At 37.4% G+C, this 24,040-nt stretch overlaps 1 protein-coding gene across 2 annotated transcripts in view; it reads left to right on the top strand.

The window, feature by feature from the left end:
* Positions 1-24,040, top strand: part of HDX (highly divergent homeobox) — a 213,849-nt gene that overhangs the window by 30,402 nt on the left and 159,407 nt on the right. For both annotated transcript variants that reach the window (XM_026016767.2, XM_072744989.1), the window contains exons 2-3: positions 4,403-4,549; positions 11,296-12,408. In XM_026016767.2, coding sequence (XP_025872552.1) covers positions 4,403-4,549; positions 11,296-12,408 — 1,260 coding nt within the window. The remainder of the gene's footprint in view (positions 1-4,402; positions 4,550-11,295; positions 12,409-24,040) is intronic.

The raw sequence follows: 24,040 nt of genomic DNA, 5'->3' as shown, positions 1-24,040 counted from the left end.
GAAGGAAAGAAAGAAAATGCTTAATGTCATTAGTCAGTAGGGAGATACAGATTAAATCCACAATAATAACATACAATTTTAAACCTTTTAGAATGGCTAGTTTTTATGTATTTTTTATTTTTTAAGTTTTTATTTGAATTCTAGTTAACATGCAGTATAATATTAATTTCATGTGTACAATTTAGTGATTCAGTACTTCCATACAATACCTGGTACTCATCAAGTATAACTTCTTAATCCCTATCACCTATTTTACCCATCCACTCACCCACCTCCCCTTGGGTAACTACATCAGTTTGTTCTCTAGAGTTTTTTTGTTTGCCTTCCCCCTCTTTTTTTGTTCATTTGTTTGGTTTCTTAAATTCCACATATTAGTGAAATCATATGGTATTTGTGTTTCTCTGATAGACATTTTGCTTAACATAATACTCTCAAACTCCATTCATCTCATTGCAAATGGCAAGATATCTCTTTTCTTATGGCTAATATTCCATTGAATATATATACCACTCATTCTTTATACATTTATTGGTTGATGAACACTTGGGCTGTTTCCACAATTTGGCTATTGTAGATAATCCTGCTATAAACATTGGGGTGTATGTATCCATTTGAATTAGCATTTTTGTATTCTCTGGGTAAATATTGAAACTGATGGATCATAGTGTAGTTGAATTTAATTTTAAAAAATATCTGATCATTGGGGCGCCTGGGTGTCTCAGTTGGTTAAATGTCCAACTCTTGATTTCAGTTCAGGTCATGATCTCTGCATTGTGAGATAGAGCTGTGCTTTATTTTAATGGCATTTCATACTTTATTTTAGAAAAAGAAGGCTTTTGGATTTTACCACTTACAAACCTACCTTTGGTATGTGTATATGACTGTGTCCTCAAACAAGAGCTGTTGGTGACCTTCTCCAAGAAAGGGCCAGGTCTCCTTCTCATGTGATGTTCCCAGCTCCCCAGGGACTGCTCAGTGGCGCCCTCACTGCCCAGGGCATCAGTTCCTGCCTGGGTCCCTAAAGGAGTCACCCAGGCCCAGGCCGTGCACAGGCTTCCCCCCACCCTGTGAAAGCCCAGCTGTCCTCCCAGCTGGACAAGGGCTCTCCGTGGGCTGGGGAGGCCTTGGGAGTGGCTGTAGCACACACATCCAGGTGGACCCCACAGACCCTGGGCCAGCACCTCACTCTAACCGCTGAGGACGTTGAGCCAGTGAAGGGCTGCAGCACCTGGGGCAGGGCAAATCGGAATTCCCAGGGAGAACACATACCAGCTTGGGCAGCCCCCCTGGCATCCTCAGGGCCTAACCCAGCTGCTGGCCTTGTGCTCACTGGGGAGTTGAACTGCTGGGAGAGGTGGTTCTGGCAAACTTACCTTCCCACCTTGGGGGGCCTAGGCATCTCTATCCTTTCAGATACCGGATCCCCACATAGCTGGTGGCAGTGGGGTGCATGTACCCTCACACCCCACCCACACTGGCCAGGCTGGAGCTGGCCATCTGATGCCAGGAGGAGACAGCTCTGAGGCGTGTGCCCTCCCTGGATGGCTCAGAGCCAGCAGACATGGTCCAGCCTGTGGTTTTTCTCAGAGGGCAGAACCAAGCAGCAGGAATGGCTGAGGATTCCACCCTGAGGCTGCCAGGGACACAGCCAGGCGCTGAAGGAAGACATGCCAATGGACCATCAAGTCCACTAAGGCGCTACCAGAACCAAAGACCAGGGGCTCTGTGGGCATTAGTTCTGGGTCCCTGGGGCCATTATCCTCACTGTTGCTGCTCTGAGACAGCTCCGCAGGACTCTCCAGGTGATGCAGTTCCAAGAAGATGGCAATAAGCCTGGCAATGGCTTTCACGTCACTGCAGTGGCCTATGATGGCACTCTGGGTGAGGGGGTGGGAGAAACTTGTCGCAAACTGCAGCACTACGACATAGCCCTTCCCAAAATCCCAAAATGCTGGTGAGAACGTGAAAAAAACTGAAACTTTCGTACAATATTGCTGAGAAAGCAAATTTTTAGTCACTTTTGAGACCTGTGTAGTAGTTTCTTATAAAGTTAAACATACACTTACCATAACGGAATCCCACACCTAGATATTGACTCCAGAGAAATGAAAAGACATTTGCAGATACCTGCACACAATTTTTTTTATCAACTCTATTCATGATAGCCAAGGACTTGAAAATTCCAGATGTTCTCCAATGGATGAATGGGTAAACTTTTGTACATTCTTTGCAATGGGCTACTACTGTGAAATAGAAAGGAGAAAACTATTAATACAGACAACACAGATAAATCTCAGATACATTATACTACTACACAGTAGTCTGCAGTGGAGCTAGCTAAGTGTAGTGGAGCTAAGTGAAAGATGTTAGTCCAAGAGGAATATGTATATACTCTATTATTCCATTTATATAGCATTCTTCAAAAGTCAAAATTATAGAACCAGATTAGTTGTTGCCCAGGGCTGGGGTAACTGGAGGATTTAATTTTCAAGGAGCAGCATAAGGGAATTTTTTTGGAGTAAGAGATTTGTTTTGTATCTTGGTTGTTGTGGTGGTTTCATTACTATGTATGTTTGTCTTAACTCATAAAACAGTATACCAAAAAGAGTGAAATTAACTATATATAAATTTAAAAGTTAATAATAATAGATAAAATAACAATGCTAATAGAGACATATTGGTTAAGTTAAAGACTTTCAAAATGTTTTATTAATCTAGGTGCATCTCTTCGTAAACTAAAAAAAATCAGTGGTTTACTTACAATTAAAGCTTCTGATATTGGAAAGAATGTGTTATATTTGACTTAGTGATGATTTTATGGACTCAATCCATTTTTAGAATCAGCTTTCCAAGAGTGAGTACTTATGAGTAAAACTGTTTAGTACTTTTCAAATGATTCAACCAGTTAAGACATTATTAGGGCATTATTAGCTGGTTTTATGTATGACATCAGATGTATAAGAACAATGTTATGTAGAAATTTGTCTGAAATGTTCCCATGTGAAAATATGATCTAAGCTCAGTGGTACTGCTAAGAAGTCATTCTTAGAAGCTTCATTTTTCAAGTATTCCTGAAGCAATAAATTTATAACATTTTACTCACTGCTTTGCTTGTTTGAATAGAACACACTGAGCATAATCCTTTCAGTGGCTCAGGATCTTCACTAAAAACACTGAATCTTAAAGCTGAGAGTGCCCAGAGATATCCCATATCTGAAAATGATAAAGTGAAGGGCCTAGTCATACTTATAAATGTTACAACTATAGCATGCTTTATAATTTAAGAAAATGAGTTCACATAGCCTAAATTATTTGTAAAAACCCAGACTGGTAGGTAGAACATGTCATGTGTTCTAGTATTTTACAAACTAAGAAATAGAGCCTCATAGAAATTAAGTGACTTACACAGTAATCTGCAGTGGAGCTAAGTGTAGTACACAGGTCATTTTATTCCTATGGGCTGTCATATGCTGAGTGAGTGGCACATTGCAAGGAGTATTAGATTAGTAAATTTTGAGGTAAATTCAAATAACTTTTTTTTATTTAAATAACTTTTAAAAATATTTTATTTATTTATTCTTGAGAGACACACAAAGAGAGGCAGAGATGTAGGCAGAGGAAGATGTGGGACTCAATCCCAGGACCCCGGAATCACGACCTAAGCCGAAGGCAGGTGCTCAACCACTGAGCCACCCAGGCGGTCCTCCCATTGAGTGATTAAAAGTACATGGTTTACTTTTAGGAAAATGCACATGATTTTGAATTTTGATTTATATACAATTACTTTGGTTAGTATTGCCTAAAGCAAAGATATTTTGAGTCACTAATAGTTCCTGTTTATTTTTAAGCTTTTTAAGATAATTTTTGTCTTAATATATAAAAATAACCCCTTTATCCAAGAAAGGAAAAATAAAAGCACCCCTTTATTTCAGACCACAATTTCTAGCTGTAAGACGTATGCCAAATGCCTTGTTTGATGAAAAATAGTGAGTGTCCTGTTGATAACCTACCATGAATGTATGGATACCACGATCTCTGGCTTTACTGGCCAAAAATATTTATTTCAGTGAAAGAATCTTCATTTCCCATGTAGTGACACTACACTAGCCAGGAGGGTTTTCCTCTCTCTCTCTCTCTCTCTCTCTCTCACCCTCTCTCTCTTTGTCCTTAACATTGTTACTTCTTCTGAACAAATTTAATAACTTTTTGCATTATATATAATTTTCAGTTAGAACCTGTCTCCCTTTAGCACACAAATTATTGCCCACTACTGGGATTTAGTTCAATTAAATAAACCTTTCAGCTTTGAAGCATTGTAACTGTATCAAAAAGTGGGAGCATGAAATTCTGCGTATACCTAATTTTTATTCCAATTCTCAGAGTATCTTTCTTTTATTTTTAGATGAATCTACGTTCTGTATTTACTGTAGAACAACAAAGGATTTTACAGCGTTATTATGAAAATGGAATGACAAATCAAAGTAAAAATTGCTTTCAGCTCATATTACAGTGTGCACAGGAGACTAAGCTGGACTTCAGTGTAGTCAGGGTAAGTATTGAGGTCGTAATTCTTGAATTTATAGCTTTTTATTATAAGTGATAATTGTTTAATATGAAAAAATCATCAAGAGTATGAAGTCACTAACTTTATAAACAGTTTTGTTTCCCTGGTATAAAAATACTACTTTAAAAAATAATAAATGGAGCTAATAATTTAGTATGTGTTTCTGTAAATACCTTGAAAACACCAAAACTTTCACATCATAAACATAGTTTTAAAAAATCCCAGTCCTTTGAACTACTGAATACTTTTAAGATTAGTTCCTTTTCCTGTGCCTTCTTTAAATCCAGGATTGATCTTCATATAACCCTCCAAAATGATATTAGTAAAACATTATTTACGAAGAGACTATTATGTACCTAGCATATATTCTTGGTATATTTGAATTTTTTTAATCAGACATTTTCAGTATTTTTTTTAGGAAAACCTGGCCTTTTTTAAAATGAATTCCCACTCCTCTTTTCTAAGTAAAATGCATGTGTTTTAATGGTTTAGCTAATGAGTAAGGAACAAGAAATCCCACGGGAGGAAATTTTCCTTTATTATAACCATAAGTATTCATCTGTAAAAATCAGAGCCACTTTCACTTTTGTGAAAGGCAATGGGAAGATGATAGAGAGGAGACAAGAGATAAATCTAATAGAACTAGTTACAGGTATTATTAAGTGCACAGGTCTGTCTGAACACGATGTTTTATGTTTGTCCGAACATGATGCAAATACTTCTCACTTGAAAACTTATGGATTCAGGGATCCCTGGGTGGCGCAGCAGTTTAGCGCCTGCCTTTGGCCCTCTCTCTCTCTCTCTCTCTCTGTGTGACTATCATAAATAAATTTTAAAAAATCTAAAAAAAGAAAACTTATGGATTCAAAGATTGGTGACTTTCCCATTCTTGTCATTCATTAGGGTAATTTGTCAAAGAGAAGGGACATCTGTTTTTAGGTTTATTTTTCTTTTGGAGGAACTTTCAAAGGACCCTAAATATAAAAAAAAAAAAACTCTTGATAAGAAGAATTGTTTGGAAAATTTCTTAAAAACTAAAAGATATATTCACCTTTGAACAGGGAATTATGACTCCAGTTCTAGGGGGGAAATATCACAGGATATCTGTTTTTTTTAATTTCTGAAATCAACCATTATATTCAGATTCATGTAAGAACTAGGAATATCTTCTTCCATTTATAGCTATAAATTCCCTATTTGAATTTAAAACTTGATTTTCTTTTTTACTGTGAACCCTAGACTATTTAATGGGTTCTTATTTTGGTACCAGATTTCGTAAAATTGTGCATAAAATAAGAGAAAGTATGTTTTAGGTCAAATGTTGATCTTTTAGTAAATCAAGTCCCTATTTTCCTTTAGTAAATCTCAGAGAAAAGTGTTTAAATATGCAATATTTCAGATTGATGAGATTGTATTTTATAACTACAAACTCAGTTTTTTGAAGTACTGTTTTTCTTCTTTATTTCCTTTTATTTTATCATTACTTTAAAGTGAAAAGCCTTCTCAGAAAGCTGCTTTGTCGACTATGTGACCTTTTATATCTCTAATTTGTTATTGCAGTTTCCCCTCAATAACTTGCTTGATTGTACTTGAATAATGAGAATACTGAAATACAAAGATTTATATTTATGCTCCAATTTATGCTCCAAATGGTATGAAATATAAAACAATGGGAATAAAAGGAATAAACTCCTAGATTGTAAGCTTACAAGAAAGACGTTATTTAAGTTTTAAGGAATTGTGTAAAACAGATTCATTCTCTCTGTTCTAAAAGAATGTAAATTGTACAGAATTTCAGTCTTCCTAATCTAAATTCCAACACAATTTTAGTTGTTTTCCTGTCTGAGAAGGGAGTTGTTTATAGACATCATTCAATAACCTCTTCTGCCTTCAGTATTTTACTAGGTCTATATGTTCTACTTGAAAGATACCTTTATTATTATTATTTAAAAAAAATTTTTTTTAATTTATTTATGATAGTCACACACACACACACACAGAGAGAGAGAGAGAGAGAGAGAGAGAGAGAGAGGCAGAGACACAGGCAGAGGGAGAAGCAGGCTCCATGCACCGGGAGCCCGACGTGGGATTCGATCCCGGGTCTCCAGGATCGCGCCCTGGGCCAAAGACAGGCGCTAAACCGCTGCGCCACCCAGGGATCCCACCTTTATTATTTTTAATACAGTGTTTATTGTGTTTTTCTCAGAACTCAAATCCCATAGCACTAAGGACCTGATCTCAATGTAATGTAAAATGAACTTAAAAGGCTAAAACATCCATGTAAAAACAGAGTAAGGGAACAGGGAAACAAAGAAGGAAGTATAGAAAAAGGAAAACAGGTTTAGAGACAGTGAATTTCACTTGATCATAGCCAAAAGGCCAAGAAGCAATGGAGACAGTGAATTTCAAAGACAGAAATGAAAGAGGATTTTATTAACTGGCGACCTAATATCTGCCTGTCTTTCTTTCTCTCTCTTTCTTTCTTCCTTTATCCTTCCTTCCTTCCTTCCTTCCTTCCTTCCTTCCTTCCTTCCTTCCTTCCTTCCTTTCTTTCTTTCTTCTTTTTTTTTCTTTCTGTAGTATTACTTTGTTAGCTACAGACCCCAAATTCTCATCATATCAATTTTGTTTGACCCATTTTTTTTCTCTCACCAATGAGGTATTTGGAATGAGAATCATTTATATCCTGTAGGCACTCATTATTTTTGGATCATGTAATTGAATGATTTAAATAAAATTTAATTCGGTTATTGGGAATGCTCAGGCAATACATTTTCTTTATTTTCAGAATTTTAAAAATATTTCTTAAGTATACACTTTCCCACTTTAACTTCAATGGAAAATATTGAATTCAACCTTTACTTTTTGACTCAGTTTCATTATTAAATGAATTACTGTACTATGCTATAAAATAATAATGCTCATAACATGGCTAGCTATATGGATTTATTTTCTCCTTCACTAAAGAACAACAAATTATTTCTCACATTAATTCTCTTCTGTTTTTCCTTACTTCTCCTTTTTTTTTTACTTCCCCCTTTTAATGAGCAAAATATCATGGACATTCCATTTCGGTGCTATCAAGTTGCCTCCAATTGCAATCACTATCACCAATGCTCTACTTATTTTGTTATTTCTAATTTGTTATAGATTAGAATACCAGATTTGGTGAAATTATGTATAAAATAAGAGGAAGTGTGTTTTAAGGTGGAGGATTGTGCTTTAGTAAAGTTCATGTATCTTGTGATATCTATATTGTCTATTCTGGACAAATGAAATTGTTAGATAGCTGAGCTTCATATGCATGTGATATGCTACTGCGTTTTACTTTTTGATGAGTATGTAATATAAATATCTAAAAATGGGTAGGAAATATCAGAAAGGGAGACAGAACATAAAGACTCCTAACTCTGGAAAACAAACTAGGGGTGGTGGAAGGGGAGGAGGGCGGGTAGTGGGGGAGAATGGGTGACGGGCACTGAGGGGGGCACTTGATGGGATGAGCACTGGGTGTTATTCTGTATGTTGGCAAATTGAACACCAATAAAAAATAAATTTATTATTTAAAAAAATAAAAATAAAAACTACATAAATTACTATATTTAGAAATATACATATATTTTTTTAATTAATTTTTATTGGTGTTCAATTTACCAACATACAGAAAAACACCCAGTGCTCATCCCGTCAAGTGTCCACCTCAGTGCCCGTCACCCATTCCCCTCCAACACCCGCCCTCCTCCCCCCTTCCACCACCCCTAGTTCGTTTCCCCGAGTTAGGAGTCTTTATGTTCTGTCTCCCTTCCTGATATTTCCCAACATTTCTTCTCCCTTCCTTTATATTCCCTTTCACTATTATTTATATTCCCCAAATGAATGAGAACATACACTGCTTGTCCTTCTCCGATTGACTTATTTCACTCAGCATAATACCCTCCAGTTCCATCCACGTTGAAGCAAATGGTGGGTATTTGTCGTTTCTAATCGCTGAGTAATATTCCATTGTATACATAAACCACATCTTCTTTATCCATTCATCTTTCGATGGACACCGAGGCTCCTTCATATATATAGAAATATACACATTGTATATACTGTATATTTCTATATATATGTATATATGTGTATATATTATGCATATCATATACTATATATACTAAGCATTTCTATATATGTATATTTCTATATTTAGGTTGCAAATTTATGGCTTATTTAACATTTTATGTAAAACTATTCACTAAGATCACTCTTAAACTTCCTGCGTTAAGGTAGTTATAGTAGAGGACGTTTATTTGTTTTCTTAGAAATATTGCCCAGAGCTACCCTCCAGATTTAGTAGTCTTTGAGTTAAAATATTAAAAATTCACTATGCCATCCCACTGAAAGTTTTTGAGTGTAATGATTGTACATTTTAAAAAATTATGAACAAACACATTATACTTCCTATGCATGTTTTTCATACTTGAAAAACCATAAGAGAGTAACTTATTTTGAATATTTGTAAAATTCACCTTTTTGAACCATACCTTGAAATTATATTTATCCAAAAATATTTCGAGTATATACTTTAAAACCTTTCACTTTTTCTACTCTGCCTCATTCTCCTTTGACATTTTATTTCTTTGTTCCTCTGCTTGTAATTCTCACCTCTGCTGTTTAATAAAACTAAATTAGAATGAGTTTAAAATTCCCACAGCCTCATGTGAAGCAAAATAGAGCATCTACATCTCTAGAATATTTTTCTTGTTAGAAAAATACTAATTATAGGGATCCCCGGGTGGCGCAGCGGTTTGGCGCCTGCCTTTGGCCCAGGGCGCGATCCTGGAGACCCGGGATCGAATCCCACGTCGGGCTCCCGGTGCATGGAGCCTGCTTCTCCCTCTGCCTGTGACTCTGCCTCTCTCTCTCTCTCTCTCTCTCTCTCTGTGTGTGTGTGTGTGACTATCATAAATAAAAATAAAAATTTAAAATAAAATTTAAAAAAAATAATAGAAAAATACTAATTATAAAAGTAAAATGGCCAATAAAGATGACCATTTCAGGAGTTTCTTGTCATAGTGGAAGGAGATTTTGCTTTGAGGTCAAGTAAAATTGATTTTGAATCCTTGCTCCAACACTTGCTGACACGTTATCCTTCTGTATGCTACTTAATACTTCTGAACCCCAGTTTTTTTTTCATTTATACAATTAGAAAGAATAATCAAATAAGCTAATATATATAAACACATAATAGGGATTCAATATATGTTATCTTTTATTTGTAGAATTACAGCAACATTAATGGTGTAAGCATAAAAAACTGAGTAATTTTTGTGGTCTTAAAAAACACATCACATAAAAGTTAACAAATATACCCTGCACCATGTTTGTGGTAGTTTAGTTCATTTAATATTTTCACTTATTTTATTTTTAAAAAAAATATAATAATGTGTTTTGGTAGTTTATAAATATGGTATGCATTTTGAAATAGTTACAAAGTTTACTGATCACATTATGGAATGTAGTATTTCTTAGAGCATATTTCTTATTGCATAATTATGATTCAGTGTAATATCACTGTGATTGTTAAAACAAATTACTTATATAAAAGTACATATTTTTAAATTAAACCTAAATGCTAACCTATTGTATTATTTTATTAATAATGATCTTTCTGTTTATAAAAGTAATACACATTTACTATATAAAATTTGGTAGGTAGAGAGAACTCTAAAGAAGGAAATAACTACCATAAATTAATGACAGACTGGGAGAAGTATTTGTAACTTGTGATGAAGTGTTGCTATCTCTGATAAAAAATTGTTTTATATATCAATTTAAAAAGATAAATACTCCAATGTAAAAATGAGTAAAGTTAATGGATAGGCAGTTTATTAAAGTAATATAGTAACCATAGAAATTCCAATGAAAACAGTGATTATATACCTTACATTTACTCCTAGGCTACTAAAGACTACAAAAAGATAACGCAAAATGTTGTTGAGGGTGTAGGGAAACCAGAACTCATACATCGGAGGGTACTTTGAAAGTATCAAAATGCCCAACACTTTCCCTTCTAGGATAGCATTCTAATGGACCAGTAGCACAAAGATGCACATACAGTGACATGTATTTTGGTATCATTTATAATAGTGAGTACTTCTAAAATAACCCTTTAGTAACTAGCAATAAATAAATTAACCAAGTTATGATATATTTGTAGAACAGAAGTTGTCAAACCTGAAGATTACAAGTATATAGTTATTTAACAATACTCTGAGCATTTTCCAATGTTGTTAAGCATCCTACTTTTAGTATGCTTCCAACTTTTTACTATTATAAATAAATATATGACGAACTTAATTGCATATAAACTTTGTATATATCTATGATTATTTTTAGGGTAAATTCCTAGAAACGGATTTACTAGGTCAAGGGATATAAACATTTTTAGGATTCTTGCTACAGATTAATTGAATGGATTTTGAGGAAAGAAGCAATAATACAATTCTGTTATCAAAGTTCCTAGATATTTGTTAAGAGTAAGCTCTTGTCTGACCTTATACTTTATTTATTTTTATTTTTTAATCTTATACTTTAGTTACTTTTTCTTTTATTGTATCTTTTTTGTTTTAAATTTGTATAGGACTTACTCCTATGACAAATGAGAGTACAGTTTATCACATTGAAAGTGTTTTTTCTTATTGTTTTTGTTAAGAACATTTTTATATTGTCATTTTTTATCCTTACAGACGTGGGTTGGCAATAAGAGAAGAAAAATGAGTAGTAAGAATTCTGAATCAGGAGCAACAACAGGAACACTTGCTGGTACCTCTTTGACAGCTCCAGACATTACAGTCAGAAATGTAGTTAACATCAGTAGACCCTCAAGCCAACAGTCTTCTTGGACATCTGCCAATAATGATGTCATTGTAACTGGTACATACAGTCCAGCAAGTTCATCAAGTAGGCAAGTGACAACCAAACTTTCAGATACACAACTTACAGAAGCACATAAAATTCCTGTTCAGAAAACAGCCAGTAAAAATGATACTGAGTTTCAGTTGCACATTCCTGTTCAAAGACAAGTAGCACACTGTAAAAATGCCTCTCTGCTCTTAGGTGAAAAAACAATTATCTTATCAAGACAGACAAGCGTGCTAAATGCTGGAAACTCAGTTTACAGCCACACCAAGAAAAACTATGGAAGCTCTTCAATGCAAGCCTCTGAGATAATGGTACCTCAAAAGTCATCTGAATGCCACCGACCTTGCAAAATTGAACCAGTTGGAATTCAAAGGTCATATAAGCCTGAACACACAGGTCTAGCCTCACATAACTTATGTGGAAAAAAGCCACCTATTAGAGACCCTTACTGTAGAACACAAAACTTGGAAATCCGCGAAGTATTTTCATTGGCTGTTAGTGACTACCCCCAGAGAATTCTAGGAGGAAATGCCCCACAGAAGCATAGGTCAGCAGAAGGAACTTGTTTGTCCATTGCAATGGAGACTGGAGATGCTGATGATGAATATGCCAAAGAGGAAGAGTTGGCATTGATGGGAGCACAGATACCAAGATACTCAAGATTTTATGAAAGTGGTAGATCCCATGGAGCAGAGAACCAAAGTACAGCATTGCCTGGACCAGGAAGAAATATGCCAAATTCCCAAATGGTAAATATTAGAGATTTTTCAGACAATGTACTATATCAAAACAGAGACTACCATTTGACACCACGGACCTCATTACATACAGTAGCTACTACAATGTACAGTAATACAAATCCATCACGGAGTAATTTTTCATCACATTTTGCTTCATCAAACCAGCTGAGGTTATCACAAAACCAAAACAATTACCAGGTAATGTATACATTTATTCTATAAGGTTTTAAAAAGTTTTCTTTGGAATAAAAAGCTGCGCTTGATATCCAATTAAACATGAGACTTGGCTCACTTAATTCATATTTTGAAGTAATTTGAGATTTTTTTTTTTGCTTCAAAGTGGCAGTTTGGCAAGGTAAGTCAGTCATTTCCCCAAGAGATAATGGTTAAGAAGTCAGAGAATACAATAGCTCAGCCAATTGCTTTTTCTAAAAGTAAATGCCCTGTTAAAACATCAAATGGAAGATTGATCAGGTTTTAAAAATATTTATAGGAAGAGTTGTTCAGAGTAAAATTTAAAGTAACTTTAAACCTGTGCAAAAAATAGGTATTATTTCTTCACTATTTTACATATTCAGTTGTTTATATATGCTTCAGATAATCTCAACAGTGAGGTGCAAGCCCACCTCAGAACATCTAAGACCATAGTTTTCTCTGAAAAATATGTTTCTGAGAATTTGAATAGCAGGATATGGGTGTTTGCTATTTTTCTTTGCTACTGGCTAGACCTTTTGAATTTTTCAGCCACAGTATTTTAGTTTAATCTGGACTTAAGATCTTTTGGCTATTTTCAACCAATGTAAGGAACCAATTTCTCTTAACTCCGGTTTATAGCTTCATGTTTCAATATGAGAAGCAGTAACAGGGTATCATCATTAATATTCATTTATTACTGAGAATCTACTCATTTTCCTGTGTTTGTTCTTTCCTAAAGCATGCTTAAAGCAACATTGAATCATACAATTAAGATTCTCCACCAAACCAGCTTTAATTCACCTTCTCTTTTGTATTTTTTTAACCCCTTTAGTGTTGTTCTTAATAATTGTAATGACAATAACATTACCATCTGTTGAGGGACTTTCACATACTAGGCATCATCAGTCACTTTATATACCTGATGTCATATAATCTTCTGGACATATAGATATTTTATATATATTTCAATAACTTGTCCAGGATAACATAGCCAGTAAGTACATGACAGAACCATTATTCCAACTAAGAAATATATCATGTGTATTTTTTCTGCTTTATCATACAGCCTAATGATTTCAACTGTGTTAGAATTATCTGGAAGTCTGGATGTACAGTTTAATTTTTATTTTTTTCATCAACTAACCACTCCCTTAAAAATAATTTAACCTATGCTTTTTTATACTCTATTTTTTCCTGACAGAAATTTTAAAGGGATTAAATTTGTTTTATTTAAAAGAACCCCTTAAAAGAAATACAACTTAGCAACTTTTCTGAATAGTAATCTCTTTATGGGATGCCTGGGTGGCTCAGTGGTTGAGTGTCTAACTTTGGCTCAGGGCGTGATCCCAGAGTCCTGGGATGGAGCCCCACATCAGGCTTCCTGCATGGAGCCTGCTTCTCCCTCTGCCTATGTCTCTGCCTCTCTTTCTTCTCTCTCTCTCTCTCTCTCTCTCTGTCTTTCATGAATAAGTAAATAAAATCTTTAAAAAAATAGTAATCTCTTTTTTTTTTTATTTATTTTTATTTATTTATGATAGTCACAGAGAGAGAGAGAGGCAGAGACACAGGCGGAGGGAGAAGCAGGCTCCATGCACCGGGAGCCTGATGTGGGATTCGATCCCAGGTCTCCAGGATCGCGCCCTGGGCCAAAGGCAGGCGCCAAACCGCTGCGCCACCCAGGGATCCCAAAAATAGTAATCTCTTTAAAGAAAGGCAGTATGACATAACAATGAAGGGCATTGACTTAGAGCCCAGTAGACTTGGATTCAAATCTAGATTCTGCCACTTTCTACTTGTGTGACCTCAGGCAAGTGCCACAAATTCTTTGTGTAACAGTTTCTTTATTTGTATAATGTGGTTAATAATATCTATTTCCCAGGAAAGCTATGCCATGATTACATAACAATCAGTGTAAGGCTACTTGCGCATTACTTGGAACATAAACTTTCTTACACTTTTTATGATGTAGTTGGAAAGTTAATGAAGCTCTGCTAGTCCAGGTCTCCTGTACATTCAATTTCAAGTAAAATATCATATTGCAGAGTCCACAATTATCACAGGGTAGTTGAAGAAGAAATAGCCGTAGTGCTGGCTGGAGATTAGCCATCAACTTTAATATAAGCTGTGTACTTATTTATATTATACTGGATGTTCTCTAACTTGACCTTAGACAGTATGGCAAAAGGTGTTTGCAGAGAATCCTTGGGGCATCACTTTGCCCCACCTTTCTTTTAATTAGTTGAGATTTGAGAGAAATCAAAGCAGCCTGAGGAAGTGTAGTCCATAAAAATGTCTTAGTTCATTTGGGCTGCTAAAACAAACATACTATATACTGGGTGAATTAAACAACAAATGTTTAAATCTCACAGTTCTGGAAGCCAGGAAGCCCAAGATCAACGTACTGACAGATTTGGTATCTGATAAAGGGATTCTTCTTTTATGCTTACCTAATTGTGGTATCTGGTAAAGGGATGCTTCCTTTATGCTTACCTAATTCATAAACGATTGGCCTCTTCCTATGTCCTCATATGGTGTAAGGGGCAAGGGAATTCTCTGGGTTCATTATTATAAGGGAAATAATCCCATTCATGACAGCTCCATTTTCATGACCTAATCACCTCTCAAAAGCCCAGCCTCAAAACATCATCACACTGAGGATTAGGCTTCAACATATGAATTCCACTGAGATATAAACATTCAATCCATGCTAGTTATTCTATAAGATTTTTTTTATAATAAATCTATTATTTATTGGTGTTCGATTTACCAACATACAGAATAATACCCACTGCTCATCCCGTCAAGAGGCCCCCCACAGTGGCCGTCACCCATTCACCCCCACCACCGCCCTCCTCTCCTTCTACCACCCCTAGCTCGTCTCCCAGCGTTAGGAGTCGTTATGTTCTGTCTCCCTTTCTGATATTTCCCACACATTTCTTCTCCCTTCCCTTCTATTCCATTTCACGATTATTTATATTCCCTGAAAAATGAGAACATACAATGTTTGTCCTTCTCCAATTGACTTACTTCACTCAGCATAATCCAGTTCCATCCAGTTGAAGCAAATGGTGGGTATTTGTCGTTTCTAATGGCTGAGTAATATTCCATTGTATACATAAAACACATCTTCTTTATCCATTCAACTTTCGATGGACACCGAGGCTCCTTCCACAGTTTGGCTATTGTGGACATTGTCGCTAGAAACATCAGGGTGCAGGTGTCCCGGCATTTCATTGCATCTGAATCTTTGGGGTAAATCCCCAAGAGTGCAATCACTGGGTCGTAGGGCAGGTCTATTTTTAACTCTTTGAGGAACCTCCACACAGTTTTTCAGAGTGGCTGCACCATTTCACATTCCCACCAACAGTGTAAGAGGGTTCCCTTTTCTCCGCATCCTCTGCAACATTTGTGGTTTCCTGCCCTGTTACATTTCCCCATTCTCCCTGGTGTGAGGTGGTATCTCATTGTGGTTTTGAATTGTATTTCCCTGATGGCAAGTGATGCAGAGCATTTTCTCATGTGCGTCTTGGCAATGTGATGTCTCCTCTGTGAGATTTCTCTTCATGTCTTTTGCCCATTTCAGGATTGGGTTCTTTGTTTTTTGATGTTGAGTTTAAAAAGTTCTTTATAGATCTTGGAAAATAGCCTTTTATCTGATAGGTCATTTGCAAATATCTTCTCCCATTCTGGAGGTTGTGTTTTAGTTTTGTTGACTGTATCCCTTGCTGTGCAAAAGCTTCTAATCTTGATGAAGTCCCAATAGTTCATTTTTGTTTATGTTTCTTTTTCCTTCCTGGATGTATCTTGCAAGAAGTTACTGTGGCCGAGTTCAAAAAGGGTGTTGCCTGTGTTCTCCTCTAGGATTTTGATGGAATCTTGTCTCACATTTAGATCTTTCATCCATTTTGAGTTTATCTTTGTGTATGGTGAAAGAGAGTGGTCTACTTTCATTCTCCTGCATGTGGATGTCCAATTTTCCCAGCACCATTTATTGAAGAGACTGTCTTTCTTCCAGTGGATAGTCTTTCTTCCTCTATCGAATATTAGTTGACCATAAAGTTGAGGATCCACTTCTGGGTTCTCTATTCTGTTCCATTGATCTATGTGTCTGTTTTTGTGCCAGGACCACACTGTCTTAATGACCACAGCTTTGTAGCACAACCTGAAATCTGGCATTGTGATGCCCCCAGATATGGTTTTCTTTTAAAATTCCCCTGGCTATTCGGGTTTTTTTCTGATTCCACACAAATCTTAAAATAATTTGTTCTAACTCTCTGAAGGAAGTCCATGGTATTTTGATAGGGATTGCATTAAACGTGTAAATTGCCCTGGGTAACATTGACACATTGACAATATTAATTCTGCCAATCCATGAGCATGGAATATCTTTCCATCTCTTTGTGTCTTCCTCACTTTCATTCAGAAGCGTTCTATAGTTTTTACGGTATAGATCCTTTACCTCTTTGGTTAGGTTTATTCCTAGGTATCTTATGTTTTTGGGTGCATTTGTAAATGGGATTGACTCCTTAATTTCTCTCTTTTCAGTCTCATTGTTAATGTATAGAAATGCCATTGATTTCTGGGCATTGATTTTGTATCCTGCCACGCTACCAAATTGCTGTCTGAGTTCTAGGAATCTTGGGGTGGAGGCTTTTGGGTTTTCTATATAGAGTATCATGTCATTGGGGAAGTGGGAGAGTTTGACTTCTTCTTTGCCAATTTGAATGCCTTTAATGTCTTTTTGCTGTCTGATTGCTGAGGCTAGGACTTCCAGTACTATGTAGAATAGAAGTGGTGAGAGTGGACATCCCTGTCTTGTTCCTGATCTTAGGGGAAAGGCTCCCAGTGCTTCCCCATTGAGAAAGATATTTGCTGTGGGCTTTTTGTAGATGGCTTTTAAGATGTTGAGGAATGTTCCCACTATACCTACACTCTGAAGAGTTTTGATCAGGAATGGATGCTGTGTTTTGTCAAATGCTTTCTCTGCATCTAAGGAGAGGATCATATAAGTCTTGGTTCTTCTGTTGCTGATATGATGAATCACATTGATTGTTTTACGAGTGTTGAACCAGCCTTGTGTCCCGGCGATTAATCCTACTTGGTCATGGTGAATAATTTTCTTAATATACTGTTGGATCCTATTGGCTAGTATCTTGTTGAGAATTTTTGCATCCATGTTCATCAGGGATATTGGTCTGTAATTCTCCTTTTTGCTGGGGTCTTTGTCTGGTCTTGGAATTAAGGTGATGCTGGCCTCATAGAACGAATTTGGAAGTACTCCGTCTCTTTCTATCTTTCCAAGCAACTTTAGTAGAATTGGTATGGTTTCTTCTTTAAATTTTTGATAGAATTCCCCTGGGAAGCCATCTGGCATGGACTTTTGTGTCTTGGGAGGTTTATGATGACTACTTCAATTTCCTCCCTGGTTATTGGCCTGTTCAGGTTTTCTGTTTCTTCCTGTTCCAGTTTTAGTAGTTTGTGGCTTTCCAGGAATGCGTCCATTTTTTCTATATTGCATAATTTTTGGCATATAGCTGTTCATAATATGTTTTTAAAATCGTTTGTATTTCCTTGGTGTTGGTAGTGATCTCTCCTTTCTCATTCATGATTTTATTAATTTGAGTCTTCTCTCTCTTCTTTTTTATAAGGCTGGCTAATGGTTTATCTATCTTATTAATTCTTTCAAAGAACCAACTCCTGGTTTTGTTGATCTGTTCCACAGTTCTTCTGGTCTCAATTTCGTTGAGTTCTGCTCGAATCTTAATTAACTCTCTTCTTCTGCTGGGTGTAGGATCTATTTGCTGTTTTTTCTCTAGCTCCTTTATGTGTAAGGTTATCTTTTGTATTTGAGTTCTTTCCAGTTTTTGAATGGATGCTTGTATTGTGATGTATTTCCCCCTTAGGACTGCTTTTGCTGCATCCCAAAGATTTTGAATGGTTGTATCTTCATTCTCATTCGTTTCCATGAATCTTTTTAATTCTTTTCTAATTTCCTGGTTGACCTATTCATCTTTAGCAGGATGCTCTTTTTTTTTTGTATATTTTTTATTGGAGTTCAATTTGTGAACATATAGCAGAACACCCAGTGCTCATCCCATCAAGTGCCCCCCCCAGTGCCTGTCACCCAGTCACCCCAACCTCCCGCCCACCTCCCTTTCTACCACTTCTTGTTCGTTTCCCAGAGTTAGGTATCTCTCATGTTCTGTCTCCCTCACTGATGCTCTGTTAGAGTTTCTTCCACATTTCTTCTTGTGATTGAGTTCTAGGTCCAAAGCATTATGGTCTGAAAACATGCTGGCGACAATCCCAATCTTTTGGTATTGGTTGAGACCTGATTTGTGACCCAGTATGTCGTGTGTTCTGGAGAAAGTTCCATGTGGACTTGAGAGGAATGTGTATTCAGTTGACTTTAAATGCAAAGTTCTGTAAATATCTGTGAAATCCATCTGGTCCAGTGTATCATTTAGAGCTCTTTTTTCTTTGGTAATGTTGGTTTTATAACATCAGTCATTTGCAGAAAGTGCTGTGTTGAAGTCTACCAGTATTAGCGTATTATTATATCTAAGTATGTCTTTACTTTGGTTATTAATTGATATACTTGGCTTCTCCCACATTAGGGGCATAAATATTCATGATTATTAAGCCTTCTTGTTGTATAGACCCTTTAAGTATGATATAGTGTCCCTCTTCATCTCTTACTACAGTCTTTGGGATAAACTTTAATTTATCTGATATGAGGATTGCTACCCCTGCTTTCTTTTGAGGACTGTTTGAATGGTAAATGGTTCTCCAGCCTTTCATTTTCAGGCTGGAGGTGTCATTAGGTCTAAAATGAGTCTCTTGTTGACAGCAAATAGATGGGTCTTGCTTTTTTATCCTGTCTGAACCCCTGTGTCTTTTGATGGGATCATTTAGCCCATTCACATTTAGAGTAACTATTGAATGATGATTTTAATGTCATCATGATACCTATTCAGTCTCTGTTTTTGTGGCTTACTTCTTTGGGCTTCCTCTTTGTTTTACAGGGTCCCCCTTAATATTTCTTGCAGAGCTGGTTTGATGGTCACATATTCTTTCAGTTTCTGCCTATCTCGGAAGCTCTTTATCTCTCCTTCTATTCTGAATGAGAGCCTTGCTGGATAAAGAATTCTTGGCTGCATGTTCTTCTCATTTAGGATCCTATCTATATCTTGCTAGCCCTTTCTGGCCTGCCAGGTCTCTGGAGAGGTCTGCTGTTACCCTAATACTCCTCCCCATAAAAATCAGGGATTTCTTGTCTCTTGCTGCTTTAAGGATCTTCTCTTTATCTTTGGAATTTGCAAGTTTCACTATTAAATGTCAAGGTATTGAGCGGTTTTTATTAATTTTGGGGGGACCTCTCCATCTCCTGATTCTGAATGCCTGTTTCCCTCCCCAATTAGGGAAGTTCTCAGCTATGATTTGTTCAAATACACTTTCTGGTCCTCTGTCCCTTTCGGCACCTCTGGAACCCCAATTAAATGTAATTTTTCCTTCTGAGGCTGTCATTTATTTCCCTTAACCTTTCTTCATGGTCTTTTAATTGTTTTGCTCTTTATGTCTCACCTTCCTTCCTTGCCATCAACTTGTCTTCTATGTCACTCAGTCTTTCTTCTACCTCATTATCCCTCGTCGTTAGGACCTCCAGTTTGGATTGCATCTCATTTAATTGATTTTTAATTTCGGCCTAATTAGATCTAAATTCTTCAGTCATGAAGTCTCTTCAATCCTTTATGCTTTTTCTAGAGCCACCAGTATCTTTATAATTGTGTTTCTGAATTGGCTTTCTGACATCGAATTGTAATCCAAATTCTGTAACTTTGTGACAGATGGTACTGTTTCTGACTATTTCTTTTGTGGCAAGTTCTTCCTTCTATTCATTTTGCTCAGTGCAGCTTGGCTGTATGAGTAGGCTGCGTCAGGAATATCAACCTCGACCTAAGTAAATTTCAACCTTGATGATTCTGACAAAGTCAGAGACCAGAAATTTAAGACACAGATTAGAACAAAATAAAACAAAATGACCACTAAAGTGAAAAACAAATTTTACAACAAGGTAGTAAAAAAGTTCAAAAATACCAAATAATTAAAAAACAAAGGAAAAGAAAAAAGAAGAGAAAAGAAACAAAAGTAAAGTGGGGAAAAAAGAAAGAAAAGGAGAAAAAAATGGGTGGACTGGGAGATGGTGGTGGTGATGATGTTGTTTTGGGGGCAGAATATAGTCTACCTGGGGGTCCTAGAGGCTGATCCTTTTGGTTCTGAGTATATTAAGTTCTGTATGTTAGAAGATGGTCAGTTTATATAAATCAGAAATAGTTGTAGAAAGCCTCAACACTGACCTCCAAAACATGAATGAGATAAAACGGGGAGGCAGAATGGGAATCAGGAATCTCACAGAATGAACCTGCATGGTATAACACTTAGTTCTGGGTGCATGCTGGTCATGTTTTAGAAGTTATTAACTTCTGCCATGGTAGAACAAAATGAGGCAGAGAAAACAAAAAAAAAAAACACAAAACAAACAAAAACATATCTTGTATATCTCCCAAAATTATGTTGAGCATATTGAAGGGAATCTAGAAGTGGAAAATATATCTAAGAACTTTATTGTGGAAATATGAAAGTCCAAAAGGGAGAAACTTAAAAATGAAGACGTGGTAAAATATTGTAGTTAAGGTAGGAAAAGAAAAAAAAATTGGAAATTTACAGTCTGATATAAAAACGAGTTGTATTGGAAAAAGGAAGAAAAAAATTAGAAGGGTATCCTCTAGTTCTGTATAGTATAAAGCCCTCTGACTTCCCTTGGAGCATTCCAGCACTGCTTGGTCAAGAACTTGCTCTTCCCCTGTCGTTCCAGCCAGTCTTCTGGGGTAGGGCCTTCTATGCTGATTCTCAGGTGTGTGTGCCTGGCGGAGCTGCCCTTCCACCTGCCATGTGCGGGGCTCAGTGGGAGCTGTTTACCCCGTGAGGCCTTTGTTCCCTGGAGGCTCTACCTCTTCCAGGCACAAAGTGAAACAAGGAGGAACAACAACAATGGCAGGGGCCAGATTTCCAGTCCTAGAGTCAGCTCCCTGCTAGTAACTAATACAGTCTCCCAGTCCACACTGGCTTAGAAGCTCCCGGTGTGGCGCCGGGTGCACTGATATGCTAGCTTGCAGGGCGCCCGGTGGCAGGAGAGTCCTTGCTGTCCTGTGCCCTCCCCGTTTCCACCTGTCCTGGTGGTGTAAATATGGAAATGCCACATTGGTTAAGTGCCATCATTTGTAATGCAGTGTGTCATTTGAAAAGAGATTTGAAGAAGCTGACAGCTAAAAAAACAAATGGGAAACCCAAGGAATTCTTAGCAATTAAAAACAAACTATAACATCCTTTGTTTTCAAAATGAATAGTGTACCTTTGAAGCACAAAGTCCAGTCTGGTATAGAAGCGCCATGCCCATTCCCTGCCTCTTTCATAGGACACTTCACTGCCATTTTCTATGCACATGAAAGAAAAATAAATGTGGAAATTTCACATTTATTTGAAATGTGGAGGGGAGGGGGGAGGGGTTCGTGGCTTCAGCAGGGAATGGGGCGCAGACCCCTCAGTCCAGAGCCCCCCGACTGATGACCGGCTTCTCCAGGATGCCCCCTGCCCTCCAGCCCTTTGAGATTGGCCCACAGTTTGTGGCTTGCATTACCCCTGGGTGCACTTCCTGTATTAGTGACTCTGGGAGATTGGATGCTTTATTGTCCCTCCTGCGATTCTGCCTGATTTCCCTGGTACGTGCCTTTCCATCCGGGAAGAATCCGGGGTGGATTTTTTAAAGTTCCTGCTACTCGGACAGCCCAGGTGGTTCAGCAGTTTAGCACCGCCTTCAGCCCCGGGCGTGATCCTGGACCCCCCGGGATTGAGTCCCATATCGGGCTCCCAGCATGGAGCCTGCTTCTCTCTCTGCCTGTGTCTCTGCCTCTCTCTCTCTCTCTGTGTCTCTATGAATAAATAAATAAATAAATCTTAAAAAAAATAAATTCTAAAGTTCCTGCTTCTCGAGGACAGGTCTTTCCTGTTGAGGAGGCTTACACTCTGCCTGCCTTAGCCTGGCTCCTCACGATGCCCCTCTCCAACTTGATTCTTTTTTATTATTTTCCACCTTCCTACCTTTTTAGAAGTGAAAACCTTTTTCTCTGTAGCATTCTGGCTGCTCTCTTTAAATCTCAGGACGAATTTGTAGGTGTTCAGGATGTTTTGAAAGGTATCTAGGTAAGTTGGTGGGGCCAGGTGAGTTGACGACCCCTATTCCTCTGGCTTCTTGCCCCTCCTGTTTCAGTTTTGATAGTTTTTTATGTTTCTAAGAATTTATCCATTTCTTCTGTATTGCCCAGTTTGTTGGCATATAATTTTCATAACATTCTTTGGTAATTGTTTGTATTTCTGAGGTATTGGTTTTGATTTTTCTTCTCTCTTTGGATTTTATTTATTTGCATTCATATTTATTTGCATTTGATAACTCTGGTTGTAGTTTCAGTTTTATTAAGGTTTTCAAAGAACCAGCTCCTGGTTTCATTGATATGTTCTACTGTTTTGTTGTTGTTGTGTCTATATCATTTACTTCTACTCTAATATTTATTATTTCCCTTACTATACTGGCTTTAGGCTTCTTTTGTTGTTCTATTTCTGTTTTATGTTTATTTGAAAATATTCTTGCGGGATCCCTGGGTGGCGCAGCGGTTTGGCGCCTGCCTTTGGCCCAGGGCGCGATCCTGGAGACCCGGGATCGAATCCCACGTCGGGCTCCCGGTGCATGGAGCCTGCTTCTCCCTCTGCCTGTGTCTCTGCCTCTCTCTCTATCTCTCTGTGACTATCATAAATAAATAAAAATTTAAAAAAAATTTATATGAAAATATTCTTGCTTCTTGAGGTAAGTATGTATTGCTATACACTTACCTCTTATGTCTGCTTTTGCTGCATCCCAAAGGTTTTGAACTTTCTTGCACTGTGCAGTTAACTTATGCAGGTTTGACCCAGAAGGACCTTTGCACTAAAGTGCAGGAGCATGGGGTTTGGAGTAAAGCACAGTAGAGTCAGTGTCCATGTTAGTTGCCATCAGCAGGTGTCTCTGGGCCTATGCTGCGGGCTAGGGAAGGAATATGGCATCTGCAGCTCCTTGTCTCAGTGTGTCCCATGGGATTCTCACATTGCTCCTTCTGACCCCAGGCTATCTGTCTGCCTTCTGTGCAGGAGCATCACAGTGTCCTCAGGGCTGTATACTAGCCACACCAAGGACCTCTAAATCTCAACTTTGAGCCCCACTGGTTGCAAAAACTCAGGAAAACCACCCCCTCTTTTTTCCCCAGTCAATGGCTTTGGTGAAGTGTTTTCCTTGCATGATCCTCTGTGTGCTGCCCTCCTCTCCTCTGTCTGTGACCAGGGCTCCTCCTCTCTGCAGCACCTGAAATCTCTTTCTCCCCTAAACCATGTCTCCACATCTCCTACTTTCCATGATGTTGCCTCTTCTCTCCCTCTAGTTGTGCAGTTTATGTGAGTCCTCAGATATCTTGGGTATTCAGAATGATTTGATATTTATCTAGCTGTATTCAAAGGATGAGTCAAGCCTACGGTCCTCCTACTACTCTAC

Source organism: Vulpes vulpes, chromosome X (assembly GCF_048418805.1).
Source record: "Vulpes vulpes isolate BD-2025 chromosome X, VulVul3, whole genome shotgun sequence".
Taxonomy (NCBI): domain Eukaryota; kingdom Metazoa; phylum Chordata; class Mammalia; order Carnivora; family Canidae; genus Vulpes; species Vulpes vulpes.
Note: the sequence above shows the minus strand (reverse complement) of the source record. Positions and strands in the feature narration are given on the sequence as shown.